This window comes from Symphodus melops (assembly GCF_947650265.1).
Source record: "Symphodus melops genome assembly, chromosome: 21".
Taxonomy (NCBI): domain Eukaryota; kingdom Metazoa; phylum Chordata; class Actinopteri; order Labriformes; family Labridae; genus Symphodus; species Symphodus melops.
The window spans coordinates 14965123-14985076 of record NC_136711.1 but is presented as its reverse complement, the minus strand read 5'-3'; the positions used below and the strand labels follow the sequence as shown (position 1 = coordinate 14985076).

Below are 19954 nucleotides of genomic sequence, written 5' to 3'. Positions count from 1 at the left end.
TCAAAGTGCACATTTCCACACAGCCTCTGACTGACGCATTTCCATGTAGTTAAAATCGTATTTATTCTCCAAGTAAATTTTTTAAGAGGAATGATGTGAGCAGCGGTGAATCAGTGACTCCTTGAATATTTATTTTGAAGGTGCATGTGGGAGGGCCCTGTACGCGGAGTACTCTCTGCTGGGCGCCGTCTTGGTTGGCTAAAGCCGTAAGTAGTGTTAATAATGGCATTAAATGGTCGAGTCGAGCTTAGTTGCAACAGTCGTCTTCCACTCAAAGTAGGGAGAGCGCCGTGCAGCACTCGCATTGGCCATGGAGTTGTCCGTCAGTGGCATCACACAGAGCAGCACAGGTCGGTAAACCTAGCTTCAGTGTCACGTGAGGCCGAATAGCCAACCCCACTAGCTAGAGGTGTGATTGGTTAGATTCCCTGCTTGTGTGCGTGCAGATTTGATTGACCAAGGTGGACGCTTGCATGTTGTCCACAAAGCATGTGGCTTCCTTGTGGAGATAATCCAGGGAACATCTTCAGCTGTGCTTTTCTCGGCTGCAGAATTAGGAGATGAAGTGTTGGGGGCAGGGCTTACAGGAAAGAAGGAGAGTGTCAAGAACTTGGCAACAGCTCCCCTGTAGCCATATTGAAAATGTCAGTTGAGTTGTTCACCTGTATAAGTCTGCTTTCCCTGATTGTATCCACTCATTCCTGGCAGACCCTTTACCCCCCTCTTTCTGACAGGAAGCCATCAGTGTTGCGGCTGACAGTTATGTAACCTTCAAGTGCATTGCTCCCACGGGGGCCTGAATGGGATTTTAATTTCCCTGCCTGTATTTGGAAGGACATCCACGAGGAAGCATGCCCAATGTGCTCTCAGCTGTCCTTGGCTAAACAGCTTTGTTCAGGTGTCTGACATTGATTTCAGGGTGCACGTCTGCTTGTCTTCACAAGCTTTCTTTAAGAAAACATTCCCTTTGTGTTAGTGAGACCTTAAACTTTCACCTCAGGACACTGTGTTTATTTGTCTCTATATCTATCAGTGGTTATTTTTGTCATTGCAACCACTATGATTTTTTTAAAATTGCATAATCCTCATTTGCATCAAATGAAGAGCTTGAAACTTTTTGTGTCTTGTGATATTTGGACATGGGTTTTTGTACAACACACAATGCACAATACTGCTGCACCCCCCACCACTCTGTCACAGATGTCCCTCTCTCAGCAGCAGGAAGTGTTTGTCTTCATCACAGGCTGGCTGGATGTGACAGCAGGACATGAGGACGTGACCTGAAGTTTCCTCTATCTGTCTCTTTCTTCCTTTGACTAGCACTATTTACAGTGCAGATATAGTGCAGACAGAAAGTATGAGAGTGATAAGACAAAGTTACTAAGCTTACAGACAACTCAACTTCAATTTATTTATTTTTTTTAATATGGGGAAAGAGTCCAGATCCCGACTTAAATCAGTACAAAGGCAAACTGTACATGAGCTTGATTTGCTGAACACCAAAGTGAAGGCAACACATAAACCCTAATTATCGAAAGTTCAATGTATCTGCAGTTAAAGACTGTCAGCGGGTCATAGAATTCAGAAATCAGTCCTTGCTTATTTCACTAATAATTATGATGACTTTCAACGTGTGCTAAAACAGCAATCTTTAAGATCTTTGGGCTTTTTTCTTTGGCGGCCCCTCTGGAGGTAAGCTGTAACTGCAGCCTGTAAACAGGTTAATCACTCAGCTTTTGTGACTGTTTGTCTTTTTCCTTACTTTGAATTTTGACCAGCATCGATTCTTTGGGTGTAATTGCTTGTAAAGTGATCTTGGGCTCGGTTGTTCAGCTTGGTTTGATTGCAACCAAGCAGACAGCAGATGATGGACACCACTTGTGACTACTTTAAAAAAAACAAAAAAAAACTACTTTAAAGAAAAGAAGGAAAAGCAACATTTCTTACTGGGTTAATCTTATGTGAATATAAACTCTATGACATAAAGATTTTGAAAGTTTAACTGTATGTCATGATCGTATTTCGATCATAACTCCAATGTGCTGGAGTAGAGATGGAACATAACGAAAAAGCCTTCCTGCCGTAGTACTTCCAGACTGCGCTGCGTATCGATCCGGTCCTTTGTTGTTGTTATTGATGCAGTAATGAGTTAAAGGCTCTAATAGTGGAGAGGCTAATGGCTTAAATGTTACCTGTCTAGGAATAGGCTGAGAATTAGAGGAGTGGAATCCTACTAGCCATCTGTGTGTTTGTGTGCCTTTAAGAGTGCCCGCATGGATCTGTGGTGTGTGTGTGTGTGTGTGTGTGTGTGTGTGTGTGTGTGTGTGTGTGTGTGTGTGTGTGTGTGTGTGTGTGTGTGTGTGTGTGTGTGTGTGTGTGTGTGTGTGTGTGTGTGTGTGTGTGTGTGTGTGTGTGTGTGTGTGTGTGTGTGTGTGTGTGTGTGTGTGTGTGTGTGTGTGTGTGTGTGTGTGTGTTACTATTCTGGCATCACGTGTCAGTGGGAGTGTGTCATCCTGTATAATCCCTCTGAAATGAATGAGTGGAGACAGTCAGAGGTTGTTTTTTTTTTTTTTTTTTTTTTTTTCCATCACATGACATCAGTCAGAGGTTGTTACGGGGAAACTCGCTGATTTAGTCTCGTCAAACTTTTTTCTTGTTCAACAGCGAACATCACCTATAAATGATGTGATGCTCTTTATACCTGGCATGTGATGTTGAAGTGACGACTTTAAGCTTTAAAGCTTTAACTTGATTGTTTCCCACCAACAGATGGACATCGTAGGAATTACTCATGAAAGCTCAGCTGAAAAATACAGAAATGAATACTGATGACTTTTCATGGCTGATGGAAGCAAATCAGAACGTGTGAGAGAAGATTGATCATTTATACCGTATATTGGAATTGCCTGACAGCCCGGGCGTCAGTAAGTTTTTATTCATTTATTTAAGTTTATTTTTGGGCTTTTATTGTGCCTTTATTTGAGCGATAGAACAGTGGATAGAGTCGTGAATTAGGGAGAGCGAAAGTGGGGGGAAACACATGAGGAACAGGAGCCTCAGGTCAGATTTGAACCCGGGCCGCCCTCTTGGAGGACTACAGCCTCCCTACATGAGGCGCCCCTTACCAGCGCCCTCAGAAAACAGAATTTAACACACAAAATCAAAGTTCAGTCAATTTAAAAGTCATTTAAAAAAATGACTTGATGGGGGTCGCCGGTGGCGCAGTGGCAGTGCGTGCGATCCCATGTATTGAGGCTATAGTCCTTGCACGGGTGGCCCGGGTTCGCCTCCGGCCCGTGGCGTCTTTCCCGCATGTCTGTCCCCACTCTCTCTCCCTGATTTCCTACCCTATCCACTGTCCTCCTCTATAATAAAGGCTTGAAAAATGCCCAAAATAAACCTTAAAAAAAAAAATGACTTGATGTCCTCGACCCACACGTTTAAAGAAAATACTTGCTTATTGGCTTGTCTTAGCTTCAGTCAGGTGGAATATGATCACAGGAATATCTTGAATTGTCAGCTTCTTAACCTTAGATGTGTTGGTTTGCCATGTCTTGTTTTTTGGGAGTTGCTCTGGATGATTGCCTTACAATCAACATCACTCAACCCGTCACATTTGGAGTTGAGACGAGCAAGTTAACCTCATGTTTACTGCTTGATTTCAAACCTGATGTTCTGGATTGCAAATTCAAAGCATTGGAAAAACATGTCTCACTCTGTACTGTATAAACCTGCAATCACGATGCCGTTCATGCTTATCTGTGCGCAGCCCTTCTGTCATGTGTCTGGTAAATGTTACATGAACTATCTGCTGCTCCATCTCCACTCATCCTCTGTGTTGTTGGTGTCTCGGGGGAAATATGGCCAGAAAAATCAATGTGTCCAGTGCAGTTGTTGTTTTTATTGTAAGGGAGAGAGGGAAAAAAAACAAGTAAAAGAAAAAAGTGTTTCGGAGCCCCCCCCCCCCCCCCCCCCAATCCCTCTCTCCTTTCTCATGGTTGATCTTTCCAAACCATTGGTTGTGTTCGCAGAGGGATTAATGGTTCTGCAAAGCCAGCCAACCCATGGAGGGAACAGAGCCTTCGAGCGAATGAGGAACAGCTGGTCTCCTCCTGCTTGTGACAGCTTGAGTGTTTCAGTGTGTGTGTGTGTGTGTGTGTGTCTCTGTGTGTGTATGTGTGCGTGCACACTGTAGAAGCAGCTGACCTCTGTACCGGGTCAGAAGTGTCATCCTTGGTCCGAAAATGGGCCACAAGTCTTAATCTTTTTCTTGTGTTACTGCTGTGCTTATAGTTGAGTGAAACATTTTTGTAGCTTTCAACAGCCAAACTCGCTTTGTATCAGATAACTGTATATACATATATTCAATATTCATATATTGTTTTTAACCCTTTTTTTATTATCTGTTTAATTTATATGAATTCCTTAAAAGCATTGTTGTTGCTCTTCAAATACTCAAAGTTTTGTCAAAGAAAAATTGGACTAAACATTTGATTGGGCTTTGTTAAGAGGCAAAAATAGGGAGGGGATTTGCAGCAGATATTGATTGTGACCCTTCAGACTTTAAGATTGAGAGGCCCTAATTTTTCAGTTTCACGCTGTATTTGGTTATTCCCATGGGAACTCGTAATTCATGAAATTCCCCATAAAGGTGCACTGTGTAGACTCGGATGTTAAATTGGAAAGTTGGAGAAGTGAAACAATTCTGTGCTGTATTTTCACCAACTTTATCCAAAGGAAACGACGGGTCCCTCCTTGGAACACTGTTTGGAGCCAAAACGCCTCCATGAGAGTTACGCTTTCACTGTTGAGGGAACGCCACCATAACTTCTGAAAGAGCGTTTTTCTCTTCAAACCGTATTCCAGGCTCGAGCAAATCAGATGTCACCAAAACTGATTTAATTTGGATTTTAAAGAGGCATTTAACATTTGTGTAGAATTACATGAGTTGAAGTTTTTGGTGTTTTTTCATCGTTCACTTCAGGGAGCATTAGTTTAACTTAAGATCTGCTGAGTCGTGTTTTGCTAATGTCATTTTTGTACCCGGCAAAGCGTGAATAGCTAATGTGAGTGTATGTGTGTGTGTGTGTGTGTATCTATGTGCCCGAGACCCTGAGTGTGTGTGAGTACCATCCTCACCTCATTGGTTAAAAGAAACTTCCGACTGTTTCTGGGCATGGCGTTGTCACGTTTATCCTACTGGTCTTCCTATCTTGGTCTGTTTTGTTTACAGGACAGCAGTGATAGCGCTCACAGCTCGCTTGCGGTAAGAATGGCAGCGCTTTGATATAATCTCCCCCAATTATCCGTCGACAGTTCTGCTGCGTATTATTCTGCTCTCCATGGCAGCTGGGGAGGAGATTGGTTTTGTGAACGTCTAACAGCAACAGCTGCATCCACTAAAACAGACAACTACCTCTGCACACCTCCCTGGTCCTTCTTTTTGTTGTGCCTCCCTTCCTCCCCACTCTCTCTCTTTCTCTCTCTCTCTCTTTTTCTTTCTCTCCCTCCCCCTCTCACTCTCACTCTCTCTCTCTTACTCTTTCTTTTTCTCTCTCTCTCTCTTTTTCTTTCTCTCCCTCCCCCCTCTCGCTCTCTCTCTTTCTTTTTCTCTCTCTCTCTCTCTCTCTTTCTTTCCCTCCCCCCTCTCGCTCTCTCTCTCTATCTCTCTCTTTCTTTTTCTCTCTCTCTCTCTTTCTTTCTCTCTCTTTCTCTCTCTCTCTCTTTCTTTCTCTCGCTCTCTCTCTCTCTCTATCTCTCTCTTTCTTTTTCTCTCTCTCTCTCTCTCTCTTTCTGTCTCTCCCTCCCCCCTCTCGCTCTCTCTCTCTCTCTTTTTCTCTCTCTCTCTCTCTCTTTCTCTCTCTCTCTCTCGCTCTTTCTTTCTCTCTCTCTCTTTTTCTCTCTTTCTCTCTCTCTCAGTGGTGGGCAGGTCACCCTGAATTATTCATCAGTGTGAAATGAAAAAGCTCATGGATATTGAATATCCCCTCTGAAGTGGTGGCCAACCTTGTGTGTGTTTTTTTTTTCTCCTTCTTTTTTTTCCCAGTGCAGTTGAAAAGAGTAAAGAGCGGCGGAGCTCATTGCCAGGGTATTTCAAAGGTTAACCGATTGCTTTACCTCGCTCACATATTTACTTTCTCCATGGTCTGTAGCCAAGGAGGAGGTGTTTGGATGGGGGGGTAGAAGATTGAAGATGAAAAGAATAGAAATGAAAAGGTAGAACTGCAACCTGTGTTCCTGTGGACATTTTTTTTTTCTCTCTCTCTCTCCCGTAGACGCCATCCCTCGTCGCATGTTGCGACGCCTGCTCCTTCCTGGAACGAGTTGTTTGTGGCCGTCCCGATCGACCGGTTGTCATTCGTTTTCCCTTGCGGCCCGCTGTGTTCCTCCATTGTCCTCACGCCTCGTCTTTTGTCCTGCGGTTTGATCTGCGGCCCGCGCTGCAAATCAATGCCACTGGGTGCCATTCACTCGGCTCAGCAGCCAGAAAACACAGCGGGCACTCTCAGAACGTCTCCCATGTGAGAACATATAAAACCAGCAAAGAGGATAAGCAGACAAATCCTTCAAGCTTCAGAGCTGTGTTGTTTCATTATGTCTTTAGGACATTTTAGTCACATTTAGCGTCTTTATTTGTCTATCAAGCGAACTGACAAAGTTCCCCTGAAGGACAAAGACTTAAAAGAGCCTCAGTCATGCCAGAGAACAAAGGCTAAAATATTGAATAAATAGAATACTTAAAAACTACTCGAGGGGCAATTCTTTCTCCTGTTTCATATGTTGTACATACATAATAGGACATGGTGTGTTTTATTCCTTCAATAATATCCAAGAGAAGAGCGCTGCACTAACCCCCAGTCGCCCTCAATGCCCATTATGTTCCCACTACCCTCCCTGTACCCTGTCAGTGTTTACAGTCCATTTTCTCCCCCCATTCCCAGTTTCTACTGCAGCCGAGACAATTACTCAGGAATCCTTTTAGGAGTGTTTCCAATCCATGCAAAGAGCAAATGTGGCTGCAGGAAGCAGCGACAGGGTTTCACTTGCTAACCTTTTACTGAAACGTTCTTAACATAGTCGTAATGACTGACAAATGGAAAGGGGGGGGGGGGGGGTTTCTGTTTTCCTCAAATAAAAAAAGTCAACATATTTATCTTCCAGGAAACAGTTTAAAGGGGCTGAACTGGGGGAGGGGTTCCACTCATTTGAGAACATTATGCTACTTTCTGGTAATTACACTTCAGTAAGATTACAAAGGTGTAGATTTAGCGATGCTCAGGTACCGTTGTATCCTTTTCAGTTGATTCTGATGCCTATAGACTCAGGTGAGACAGAGTACCTCTCCTGTGGCAGTTAAAAGAAGAGATTCTGGCTTATTTGCTGTGATCGGATTGGTGCATTCGTTGGCGTGCTCACAAAAACTGACTGAGTGTTTGTACGATGGATAACACGACTATTGTTAACCACCATCATACTGGCACAGTACTGGTACTGATATTAGTATCAGTCCTTGGTACTTAAATAAAATTGGCACTCATACAGATTGTGGTTTGGAATATATAAACTTGCACTCGATGCATCTCTGTCCTCGTCAAATGGTTTTAGGGGTCGCAGGTGTCGTATTTTGCGAACAGCGACTGCAGGGTTATGGTGAGCGGCTGGGGGGGGGGGTCGGCTCGGCTCTCCTACAGGAAGGGTGAAATATCATCTGCAAATGTGGAGGGTGGTGGATAAGTAAGGGGTGAGGAGTTTGTTTCCGTGTGTGGGGGGGGGGGTTATGATGATGAAGATGGTTGTAACTCTTGAGCAAAGTGAGCTTTAAAAGGCTGTAAGCGGACACCTCATTGTAATCAATGGCTGACTCCTCGCTGACAAGACCTCGTGACCCTGCTGTATTTATTGTAATGGAGCACAGCTGGGCGACGGCTTCTATGGGTTAATAGCCATGTGACAGCTTTCCGAGTGTGTGTGTGTTGGGGGGGGGGGGGGGGGGGGGGGGGGGGGGGGGGGGGGGGGTGTAAATGTGTGTGCATGCATTTTATTTACCCGCGCACTCTGCTGAGTGGTACGCAGGGGCCACACTCGGGTGGGTGGGGACTCTCTGCTGTTCCCTCCGCTCTCTCTGCCAGGCCAGATGGCTCCTGTCACCGAGGGAGGAGGTGGAGCGATAGAAGGGAAAAAGAGGGGAAGAAGGGAGATCTGAGTCGGCCCCTTAACAGCGCCAGAGTGGCCTGTCCCCAGAGTCCCCCACATCTGGAGACCACCTGCAGCTGGCTCAGGCCACTTCCTCAGTCCTCATCCCCCCTCCACTCCTTGCACACGCTCTGGTTTCTTTCTTTTCTTTTTTTTTTCTCCATGAGGGGGAGGTGGCGTCGGTGTGTTTTGGTCAGCCTGTAATTTGTGCCCATAGTCCAGCAACTTGAAGGAGGGAGGGAGTGAAGAAAGGATGGAGCAGTGATGGTGTCATGAAATCATAGCAAAACATCATTCTATTTTATGACTGCACCAGCTTCCAAGAGCTGCCGCTTTTTTTTATTATTATTTTTTTTAGTTACAGTTGTTGTATTTCTTCTTGAATTCCTCATCGAGTAAAAAGAGCAGAGTGAGAACGTTACATTTAGCTTCTCCCTTCACTGTCGCTGCAACTGGTCCAGAGGCCACAGGGGGGCCGTTCCTGCCTAGAAGAATACAGTAAAGCCCGCTCACCCTCCACGGCTCCCCCTATATGAAATACTCTGATTTGCATCCCCATTCTCTCGTGTATCCCTCCTCTTTCGCTCTCTTCATCTTTCTCTTTCGTTATCTCTCCGTTCCTCATCCCGTCATCTTTTCAGCCGCGGTCCTTGGGATTCTGCAGGGACTGGAACGTGGGAGGGTAACAGAGGAGGGGAGGTAGAGAAAACAAAAGCAGAGAGCCAGTGTTGACTCAGGGTTGTTATTCGGACCACTGCTGGGGGGGGGTGAGGGGGGCTCGTGTGTGCATGTGTGTGTTTCTACATACAAGCCTAGGGGGGTTGCGGTATTTACCCCTGGCTGCTGCTGCCATGGCAGGTGCCTCTCAGTGGATAAACCTGGGCCCTCCTAAATAAATATTCACAATGGGGAAATCGGACGTGCGTCACCAAATACTACACTACTACTGCTCTCATTTCCTATTTTCTCCAACCCTTCTCACATTACGGGTATCCACCAACTAAATATCAGCCACCTTACATTGAAGTCAATGAGCCTCAAGAACAAAAAAATCTCAGGGATTTCTTTTATTAAGACAAAGTGTAATCTCTGTTCTCAGCATTGATTTATTCTCACAGCAGTCACTCGCCTGTTATTTCATGTTGGAGGCAGTCGATGCTTTTTTTTGTCTTTCGGGATTTTAGGCTTTTAAACTAACTTGTTCAGCGAAGAAATGTGACCTTTGGCTGAGATGATTTAGCCATTATTCATCAACGCGCACAACGAGATGTACCAACGAGAAGCCTTTCCCAGCAAACAACTTTGTGTGATTTCGATGTATGAGTTCATTTCCATTTACTCAGATTTAAGATGACTTTTTTTTGGTTCAACTGCAGAAGCCTTTATTTCTCCCTGCTCTTTAGTTAAAAAAAAAAAAAAAAAAGTTAGTGAGTTAACAACCGCAACAAGAGGGAGAGCAGAAAAGAGAAGGTCATAACTGACAAACTATTAAGAAGGCATCATGCTTCCTTACAAGTCTTACTTTGACTCTTAAGTTTCTGTCTTGTCGCTACAAATTTCACTGAACCCAGTTTGCAGAGCATATCTGGCTACTTTAGCTGTTTAGATAAATTAAACTTTGTAGGGTAAAATCCATATTTGTACCAAAGAACAAACAGCTTACAAATGGGAATTGTTTAGCGCAACAGAACTCTAAATGGCTTTGAGTACTGTATAGTTATGCTAAGTGCGACTGTGCTTAAATAAATGGAGTTGTTTATATCATGCTACCAGTGTGAAAATATGCAGTGAAAGTGTTTAATAATCTTTTCTGATTGCCAGTATTCGTCTTTTAAACACTTTCATGAAGTCTGATTAGACACCACATCGATACAAAGACAAAAAACGGTCATCGTTGTAACGTATCAGACTGTTGTTCCGTCGTAGTCATAACACTGCAGCCCTTTTCACACAGCTGTTTCAAGCCACAATATTTTCCCCTCTCTGATGTTTCGCCTTAAATGTGAATGTCGCAGGAAGGACACGGTAGGACCAAGTGACCCCCCCCCCCCCCTTGTCTTCAGAGGTAGTAATAGAGGCGTCAGGCAAGTCTGACCGTGTGTCATGTGGAGTTCCCACTGTGCCGTGTTTCCCCAAAACACTGTGAATTCACAGACTGGGACGCCGATAGTGCGTTGTTGCATGATGACTTCTGCGGCGTCCACAACAACTCAGCCTCAAGTGTGAACAGGGCCTCTTTGTGTCTACTCGCCTTAGTTAAATTATAGTCCTGTTTCAGCTTAAATATTTAAAGAGGACATATTATATCCCTTATACACCTTTTCAAACAGTCCCATGTGCTCTAAATGAAACATCTGTGCTGTGCTTTGGTTAAAATATAACGTGAGTCAAGCACTAGAGGAGGTTTGTGACCCCGTCTAAACCAGCTCTCTCTGGACGCTCCGTTTTGGTGTGTGTGTCTCTTTAAATGCAATGAGACCGAGTTTTCCCAGAAGACATCACTCCTCTGTAGAGAATAAAAATGGCTGACATTTACAAAAGTTTTGCTGGAGGTGGAGTCCATGGGTGGAAATACCAGGAGAGGGGAGGGGATTTTCTTACCAGAATCCAACTTGTGATGTCACAAACTGAGAACATTTCAAACGGAGCAGTTTTCTCTGTGTGGTAAGACTTAAGCTGACCGCAAACAAAGGACTGGATGGATTTATTTCAAGTTTTGGTTGATAGATACTCAGGTTACCCACATATATGTTCAAAAACACTTTAAAAGTGGATTTTTCACAATATATCCCCTTTAACTGTATGTGGAAATTGAAATAGTTTGAAATGGATCTCATGACTGAAAAGAAGTTGAATTGATGGAGAACAGGGACTATTTCTTGGATAGGAATGAGTTCAAATGGAAAGTCTTAAAGTGAGAATGAGAATATGAAAATGTATATTGGATGCGTATTGTAGTGCATAAGACAGTTCATAAATACAGAGTTCAAACTTCAAGATGTTGAAATGATCCCTAACACACTGCAAAAAAGAAATCCAGAATGGAAAAAATTCTTAAGCAATAAAAATAGAAGCTAGTAGGGTTATTCTCCAGGGTCCATTTGCTCCTGAGCTGAACCTCCCCTGCTGGCTCGAGCTGAGCATCTGAAACGGACCCCTGAACCTCTGGTCGTAATGTGGTCAGCTGAAGCCTCGTCTCCTAACGGCAGGTTTGGCTCACTCCACCATTCGCTTTCTTCAAATCCATTTAAGTGCTTTAGGGAGATTTAACAAGCCTCTACATCCAGCGTCCTCTCAGCAGCAGAGTTCCAGCACTTACAGGAAAAGGGCGCTTACTGTATAATTAGGCCGGTTAAAGAAGAGGGCTACCTCTCAACGCTAAATCCACAAGGGCTGTAAGGAGGTTCAGGGGCCATTTGTCGGGTCTTCCAGAGCATGACCGCCTGCCCTTGATGTCTCACTGTGCAAAAGGTCAGAGCTGTAAAAAAAGCAGTCGGAGAGAGGATGTGAAACATTCTTTGGATTTAAAATAAGAAAAAGAAAAACGCATCAAAGGAAGAAAAAAAATGAACTGTGGGTTTATTGCCTGTAAACATGGAGCTGAAATGGTGTCAAGGATCATCATGCTTCAATTTTAGCTTTACTTCTATAAAAGAACACACCGTAGCAGGATGGTTTGATATTTCATCAACCTGTCCTTGTGGGTGTCAAAGCACAAAAAGATTTTTTTCTTCAAATAAATAGTCAAGAACAAATAGATACAACAATGATCTTTAAATATTTCATGCATCAGTTTTCGCAGTCATAAATGTGTGTGTTCGTGCTCTGAGGTGTTGTCGGCTTTGCCGAGGGGAGAACAGATGTAGCCTTCAGTGCTGGTTTACACCCGAGTCTGGCTGCTGTACATCTGAAAAAGGAAGTGTGTGTTTGTGTGTGTTGGGTGGTGGTGGTGGTGGTGGTGGTGGTGGGGGACCTGCTGTGCCAATCTGTTCTCATTAGTGTTTACTCGCCCCCTCCAAACATGTAACGACACGCACGTCAACTGCTGGAGTCAGAGGAGTATTAGCTGTTTGTTCACACCAGGCCTGCGGCTGCACGAACAAACCCCATCCTCGCTGTGTGCATACCTTTTCCAAAGAGACCTGCGATCCTCTGGACTCATTAGCCAATGATTGTCAGCCGTGATGCCTGCAGGAGAGATCACCAGCAGCTCTTGAGGGAGCAAGACCCAACTTACTGTACGAGCACAAGTATCGACATCAATTCAACCACTGCTGAAGATTTATGTGAAAAAAAACTCTTTACTCATTTTAAACAACAAAACAAAAACAAAAACAAAATATAAAAGTGAATTATTAACAGAGGGCTTTAAACACATGGTCCAGGACTCTGAAGTGGGTCAAACACCAAACAAAGCAGAGTCATGTAAAGAATGCTTCAGGTGCTGCAGCTGCTGTGTTTTGTCTCAGGCAGTATTTCCTTTTACTCAAAGCTGTCTTATTATAGCACATAAAAAAAGTCCTCTGGCTTCTTTTAAAAGTTTAAGCAACCAACATGAAGAGAGCGCACTGGAGGTTTGATCAGTTTGATCCATCATTTTATGAACTGTTAAAACTGTTTCCAGGTCATTTTATCGCCAACTCTTACAGACGTTAACGTCTGACCTTCAATTTCAAACTCATTTCCTTGACACCATCGAGAAAAACTACTCCGCTTGAATGTGTCAATTCAGGCAGCATCAGTGCTCATAATGTGTTTTGTTAGATAGATAGATAGATAGATAGATAGATAGATAGATAGATAGATAGATAGATAGATAGATAGATAGATACTTTATTGATCCTGAGGGAAATTGTTAACCGTTTCTTTGAGGTTTTCTTTTATTTTGTCTCAAAATTCTAAAAAAAAAAACAACAACCTTGAATCTGTCGATGAACTGAACGTGCTTCACACAGCGTACTCTTTACTCACATTAAATGAACAAATTGAAAATGCAGCCACGCCCCTATCAGCCTGCAGTGTGAGCCAACCCCAATTGAACTCTAAACTTAAAAAAAAAAAAAAAGAAATTCTCCTCTTCTCTCTCTTGTTTAGTTTAGATTTATTGCACGATAAAACAAAGCTGGTTATAAAACTCAGTCTTTTAAGCTTCGTTTAAAAAGGGGAAAAAAAGGTAGGGACTGACTGACTTTTTGGGTCTGATACTGATTATCAATAATAGGGAGAGAAACAAATCTGATACTGAAATATTGGCCGGTATATTATTATTAATTTTTTTTTTCTTCAATCTATAAAAGATAGTAAACGGGAAAGTGCTGTACATGCATCCCCGCTTGGAGAGTCATAATCCTTGTATGTTGTAATCCACAAAGCATTCTCCGATGAGCAGAGCTGGAAAGAGAGCTGCTAGTGTAATACAATGATACTCAAATGAAGTGCTGTTTGACTGGTATTATCGGCTGGTTGATTAATCGCTTGTGCCCCTCAGAGAATATACACGAGTGGTAGAATATATGGTAGAATATCTCTCAGGTTGCAGCTCAATACTTTATGACCTTTTTTGGACCCTGAGAGGTTGGCAGTCACCAATGGCCATTTAAAAAAAAAAAACAATTCTGTTGTTCTTTGGTATCTCCTCCTTGATTCTTTATCTTCTTGTTAAAATATCCACCTCCTTACAGACGGCCGTGTTTGATGCAAAGCTGTGATCTGCCACGTTCCATATTAACATATTGCTGTCAATCAGCTGCCCTCCCTCCTCCTGCACGTCCTCTTATGTTATTGAAGAGAGAAAGATCAGAGGGGCAGGCGTGTCCCCGCACTCCATCGACAGTGTGAGTGTGTGTGTGTGTAAGTGTGTGTGTGTCTGGCCGGTTGGCAGGAAGCGGGGGCTGCTGCCGCCTTTGATGGCCACACTCCCTCAGATGTGTCATCGGTGCAGACGGCGGCTCAGCCGACATGCCGCGTCTCCTCTCGTACGGGCTGAGAAACAAACAGTGCTGATAGTCACCTAAACACACACACACACCCTTAAAGTGGATGCACACAACTCTCCTGCAGAAAAGCAGGAAATTGGCCTCACACTGGACTGTTCCACTTCTTCACTTCACTGTCAGTGATAATCAGATGTGGCGTGTGACCATGCCGACTCTTTGTCTATTGGTCGCACCTGTCATGCAGCCGGTTAGGTGTGTGTGTGTGTGTGTGTGTGTGTGCATCGCCATGGTCTGGCCGTGCTGCAGAATTGCAGCGAGGCTCCGGTTACATTGTTATTCTAAACAGTGGTGTATTCCGCCGCCCGTCCTCGGGAGTTGTTCAGCAGAGCGATCTGTCAGTTTTGCTGCCGTCCTTCCTCTCACTCCTCCCCACTCCTCTTCTCCCCTCCAGGGACCAAACTGTGAACTTAACACACTCGGCTCTGATGACTTCCCTGATGGTGCGAAAAGAAGAAAAAAAACAAAACAGCCAACTCTACAGCTGTAATGTTATTGCTGGTGCGGCATGAATGTTGCATTGTTCTTCTGGTTGGGTGTGTGTGTGTGTGTGTGTGTGTGTGTGTGTGTGTGTGTAGCACTCACAGCGAAGGAGGGGAGAGTGAGTGTGTGTATTTCACTATTCCAATCTCTTCCTGGTAACCCGCAAAATGCCAGGGTGGGGTGAGTTTTTTTTGTTTGTTTTTTTTTCTCGTGTGTGTGTGTGTGTGTGTGTGGGGGGGGGGGGGGGGGGTTTGGGGGGTGGGGATGGAGATGAAAGTTGGAAAAAGAGGAGGAAACCAAAAAATCATGAGGGTGAGGGAAGTGAAGCTGCAATGAAGCGAAAGCAAAAGAGAGTGTGTGTGTGTGTGTGTGTGTGTGTGTGTGTGTGTGTGTGTGTTTGTAAGAGAGAATGGGGGAGAAAAAAAAGGGGGCAGGCTTTCCTAAAACAAAGTGGAGTCCACATCAGAAATAAAACATAAAAAAGGGGAGACGGAGGAGGAGGAGGAGGAGGAGGAGGAGGGGGAAGGAAAAAAGGGAGGAGGGATTGTGCTCCAGTGTGTTATGTGTGTGAGGATCCTATAAAGTGATCGCAGCCGGGGAGTAAATTGTGCGAGCTCAGAGAGCTCCGCGCTGCATGTTGGAGCTGGCACTTTTGATTTAGACAGGATTTTTTTTTCCTGCTGCGGGATCCTTTTTCTTTTTTTTTTCCTGCCCCTCCTGGTTTATTAACAGCAAAGACAAAGGCAGGAGAAAGAGCAAACGAGAGAGAGAGAGAGGGACGTGTGAGTAGATGTTGCGCAGCTGACAGCAGAGGAAGCAGCAAGAGAGAGTTTTCAGCCATCGCAGCCTTTTTTTTTTTTTTTTTTTTCCTTGGGGATTTCTAAAAAAGAAGGACAAAAGCGTCTCCCTCTCTCTCCCCCCCCTCCCTTCGTCTTCTTCAACCTCGCTGCCATCCGATCACCAGCCTGCACGCTGCTTCGTGTGCGTGCGTACGTACGTGCGTGTGTGTGTGTGCGCACAGGAGGACGCCAGGAGTGTATGGTGCTTTTCTCGCAGCGCTCAAAGGCATGGACTGAACATGATGCAGCCGGGAGCTTAGTGAGAGCTCGCTTCGCAGAAAAAAACAAAAAAAACAAAACCCCATCACCATCAGGGCCTGTCCAAGAGGAGCAACTCCGGGGGAGGGGGGGGAGGGGGGTCGAAGGAAGAAGTGAAGGAGGAGAAGAAAAGAGAAAAGGGGGGGGTCCCCTCCTTGGATTATTGTGGAGGGTTTTGCACTTTTTTTTTTTTTTTTCTCCAAATTTCTCCCCCCCTCGACTTGCCTCAATCATCTTCTGGGTTTTTTTTTTTGTTTTTTTTTTTGCTGCGATGTGTAGATTTTAAGCTGAAGAATGTGGAGGCAACATTTTCCAGGCAAGCAGCATGTTTCCTGTTTTCTTTTCTGGATGTCTAATAAAGTCTGGCATGTGGGAGGGTGGGTGGGAGGGTGGGTGTGTGGGTGGGTGGGAGGTAGGTGGATGGGAATATTTGGAGGGGGAGGCTCGTGTGTGTGTGTGTGTGTGTGTGTGTGTGTGTGTGTGTGTGTGTGTTGTGTGGTCGCTAAGGTTGGGGTGAGTGGTCCAATGGTGTTGTCATTTTAGTGGTCTGTCTGCCTGTCCTGCACTGCTGCTGCTGCTGCTGCTGCACTTGGCTCCGTGCTTTTGTACTTCCTCTGCGTATTTTGGGATCTGAGCGCACTCCGCTGCCTGGGGGGGGGGGACGCTGGAGAATAAAAGAGCGGGAAAAAGAGAGAGAGAGAGAGAGAGAGAGAGGAAGGGCTAGGAGGTCAATGCCATGGATGCTGTTGACACTCGCTTTTGTCCGGTGGTGGAGTGCGAGCTAGGCCCGCCCATAAACACACACGCACACACACACACACGCACGCACACGCACACACACACACACACACACACACACACACGCACACACAGGGCACTATTTAAAAACAGGCGTTCGCTCATTTTCTTGGCAATGGGCGGCTTGGTGTGGCGGGCAGCCGGGTGGTGACAGGGGTGGGGCACTGGCAGTTCAGGACAAGTGGCCTTTGTGTGCTACTTTTTTGGGGGAAGTGAAGGGAGGGAAGGGCTGCCAACAAAGGCTTCTTACACCCCCACCCACCCACCCCCCTCACCCGCTTCACCTCCTCTCTTCTGCCACTACAACTCATGCAGTGACCTCGTGCTGTCACTGACAGATGAAGGTTCTGTGTGTGTTTATGACAGGTCTGTTGTGTGTGTGTGTGTGTGTGTGTGTGTGTGTGTGTGTGTGTGTGTGCGTGTAGTAAAGTAGTAAAGGAGTATTTCAGCCCCAGTAAACTAGAAGTACGACTCTGGCAGAGCGCCACATGAAGAGGGAGGAAACTCCAGCAAGGAAAACAAAGTGTTGTTTGACCCAACGGCACATCTGTGCATTATGCCAAGTCCTCTCTGTTACTCCACAGTCAGAGCTGCTGGCACCCCGCCATACTGTGTGTGTGTGGGTTTCTATTCATCCGATGCCCGATCCATGCCTGTGAGTTCCTGTTGTGAACACGCAGATCTGTCTTTGCAAACTTTTTTTTTTTTTTTTTTTTGCCTCTATGAGAACCCCTTTTCCGCACGCCTTACTTACGAACTTTTCTTAAAAGAAGGCGTCAAAGTCGCCGTCGTTGAGCACGAAGCACGGTTGAGAATCATCTCTTCAGAACAGCTCGTTGATGAAGTTCGTGCGGTTTCACTTCACGTCTTTCAGCTCCTCGCTCCAAAAACTGTAACTTCTAACTAATCTGACGGGATGCCATCAGCGCCATCGTCTCTTGTTAAAACTTAACATCCATGCTCAGCTGCCAGAAACGCGCAGTCCACTCACTAATCTGAATGGTTGTCTGGTGTTTGATCTCGTCCAACAAATAATATCTGGCGAAGCACAGATGCCAACTCGTGGGGAGCACATTAGCAATGCAGAAGCCAAGTTTGAGTTTGGGCTTTGGGCGATTTATTTGGAGAATTATCATTAATTAACTACAGCTGAGATGAGCGACTGCCAGAGCGGTTTCAAACAGCAGAAATCATCTTTTGGTTGCAATGTTTATTGAGACGACAGCAACCTAGATTATTTCTACATCCCACTTCTCTAATGAACAGAAAACAGATTAGTTTCCATCATGATGATGTTCTGGATTCAGATTTAAAGTGAAACTATTCAAATTTCAAAGGTGCACAGGACACATATCCAAATATAACACACACACACACACACACACACACACACACACACACACACACACACACAGAGCCTCCCCCTGTTTGACTGGCTGCATTAACCAGAAGATGTGGGTCATGTTTCAGTGCTGCTCACAGTGGCACACTAAATGGCTGTAACTGTCGGCGGTCAGCAGCAGCAGCAGCAGCAGCCTTGTTGTCAAGAAGGAGCCACCTGCAAACAGCAGCTTGGGCGTTGCTAGGTTACCAGTGGCAGGAGATGATGATAGTTGCGTGTATCTGGTCTCCCATTACCACTGAAAGTGACTTCTCTGGCCATTTTCTTTTCGGCTTTTTCTTCACTTAGTATTTTCTTTTTTCCTGACCACAACACGACTGCGCTTCCCCTTTTGCTTTTTTTTTTTTTCTTCATGGAGGCAACATAACACCAGCAGCAGTGGCCAGTGGTAGGAAGGGAAAAAAACTCCCTGCTCTCTCTTTTTCTTCCCCACATAATGGAAACTCTGGCCTCATCCTCTCAGTGCGCCGCTCTGTTGCGTCCTTGCTGCCAAACTCTGACTAAGTGTTGCTGGCTCAGGAATCCCAGCATCCAGCCCGGGCCCAGTCCTGCTTCCACAAGTATTTGTCTACAGGAATGATTGGAGTCAAAATACTGATGACGGAGAGAAACTGAAAAACACAAAAACAGAAAATCAGGCGGAAATGGGACTTTAAAGATGCCACTTATCTAAATCAAGTAAGACCTAGATTTTCAAAAATAAATTTCAGTCTGACCCAGTTCTTATTTTGAGCAACCGTTGTGCGTTCTAATTGTGAAAACGTCTCCTTTAGATGGTTATCTGCGCTCACTGGCTGTTTTTTTTTTTTTCAGAGCTCTGAAAAGATTTAAGTAACGTCTTATCGAGCCCCAAATTGAGAGTAATGTTCAAAATAGGATTTCAAGAACCTATTTTCATCCTCCTGAAATGCACGCGATTCATCTCTCTGTGCTTTTGCAAGAAAACAAGAATTCCTTTTTAAAGCTTCATCTTGTCTTTTTCTTTTTTATTTAAAGGCGATCAGGAAGGTGTGACTCAAGGTCATGCATAATGTATGTTCATGTAAAGAGCTGTCGTGGAAGCAGAAGTGTTTTTCACTGCAGGAACATGTCTTGTATTTGGATCTAAGTGTCGTGCTGATAGCGTTATTCAATGAATCCATGTGTTAATAAGAATGTTTTATGTCAGGCAGCAGGATGCTGCAGTTCTGTGACCTCGCAGCAAAAAACATTTGGTTCCTTTTTCCTCGTTCTGATCGTCCGCTCAGCCCGGGTGAGGTTTGCATGTTCTCCCCTCCGTGCATGAGTGTGTTCCCTCCAGGTTCCCCGACTTCCTCCCAGAGCTCATGAGGTTCATTGGTGACCTCGACTTGCTTAATGAGTGTGAATGGTTTTACATGGACTCCCCCTCCCCCCCACACAGCTTGACATTTTCATGAGGGACGGTAGAGGGGATGTTTAAGAAGGCGGGACATGACAGAAAAAGGAAGTCGTCCCCGCATAAACAAACTGCAGGAAGCGTCTTCATGATGTGCATGAAGATCCCGGTTGCAGGATTTAAACGCCATCACACCACCACTTGCTCGCAGGGAATATTCCCTGCTGCATGCACACACCCGCTCACCTGACTTCTTGCGGGTGATTTAATTGGGGACTGGCAGGAACAAGTCAAGATAAAGGGTGAACATTTGTTTTATCGCAGATGAAGCATGTTAGAACAATTTCAGAGATTTAAAGAAGTGGACAGTCGGGTGGCTGATGTCAGCCATGTGATTGGCCGGCGACCCGGTCCTGTCCAGGGTGATCTCTGACCCCCGTCCAGTGGCAGCAGGGTTTGGTTCCAGCCTCACAAGCCGGAACAGCATAATTCGTAGAGGGGAGCGAGGTTGTATCTGCTCTCGGGTTGTTGACATCACACTTGTACGCAGTGATAACACTAAAACAGGAGGTCTGTAGAACGATGTCAAATAACAGTCACACCTGTAATGGAGGGTTTCTAATGAAAACAT

The 19954-nt window shown here is 45.0% G+C and overlaps 1 protein-coding gene across 10 annotated transcripts in view; it reads left to right on the top strand.

The window, feature by feature from the left end:
* LOC306817436 (C-terminal-binding protein 2) overlaps positions 1 to 19954 on the top strand; it is a 101117-nt gene that overhangs the window by 55437 nt on the left and 25726 nt on the right. The window contains exon 1 of one of the 10 annotated variants that reach the window (XM_079334295.1): positions 15212 to 16082. The exons of the other annotated variants lie outside the window; for them this stretch is intronic. Within the exon in view, the coding sequence (XP_079190421.1) occupies positions 16061 to 16082 (22 nt within the window). The 5' untranslated portion in view covers positions 15212 to 16060. Of the gene's footprint in view, positions 1 to 15211; positions 16083 to 19954 lie in introns of those variants that run through there. 10 annotated transcript variants of the gene reach the window in all.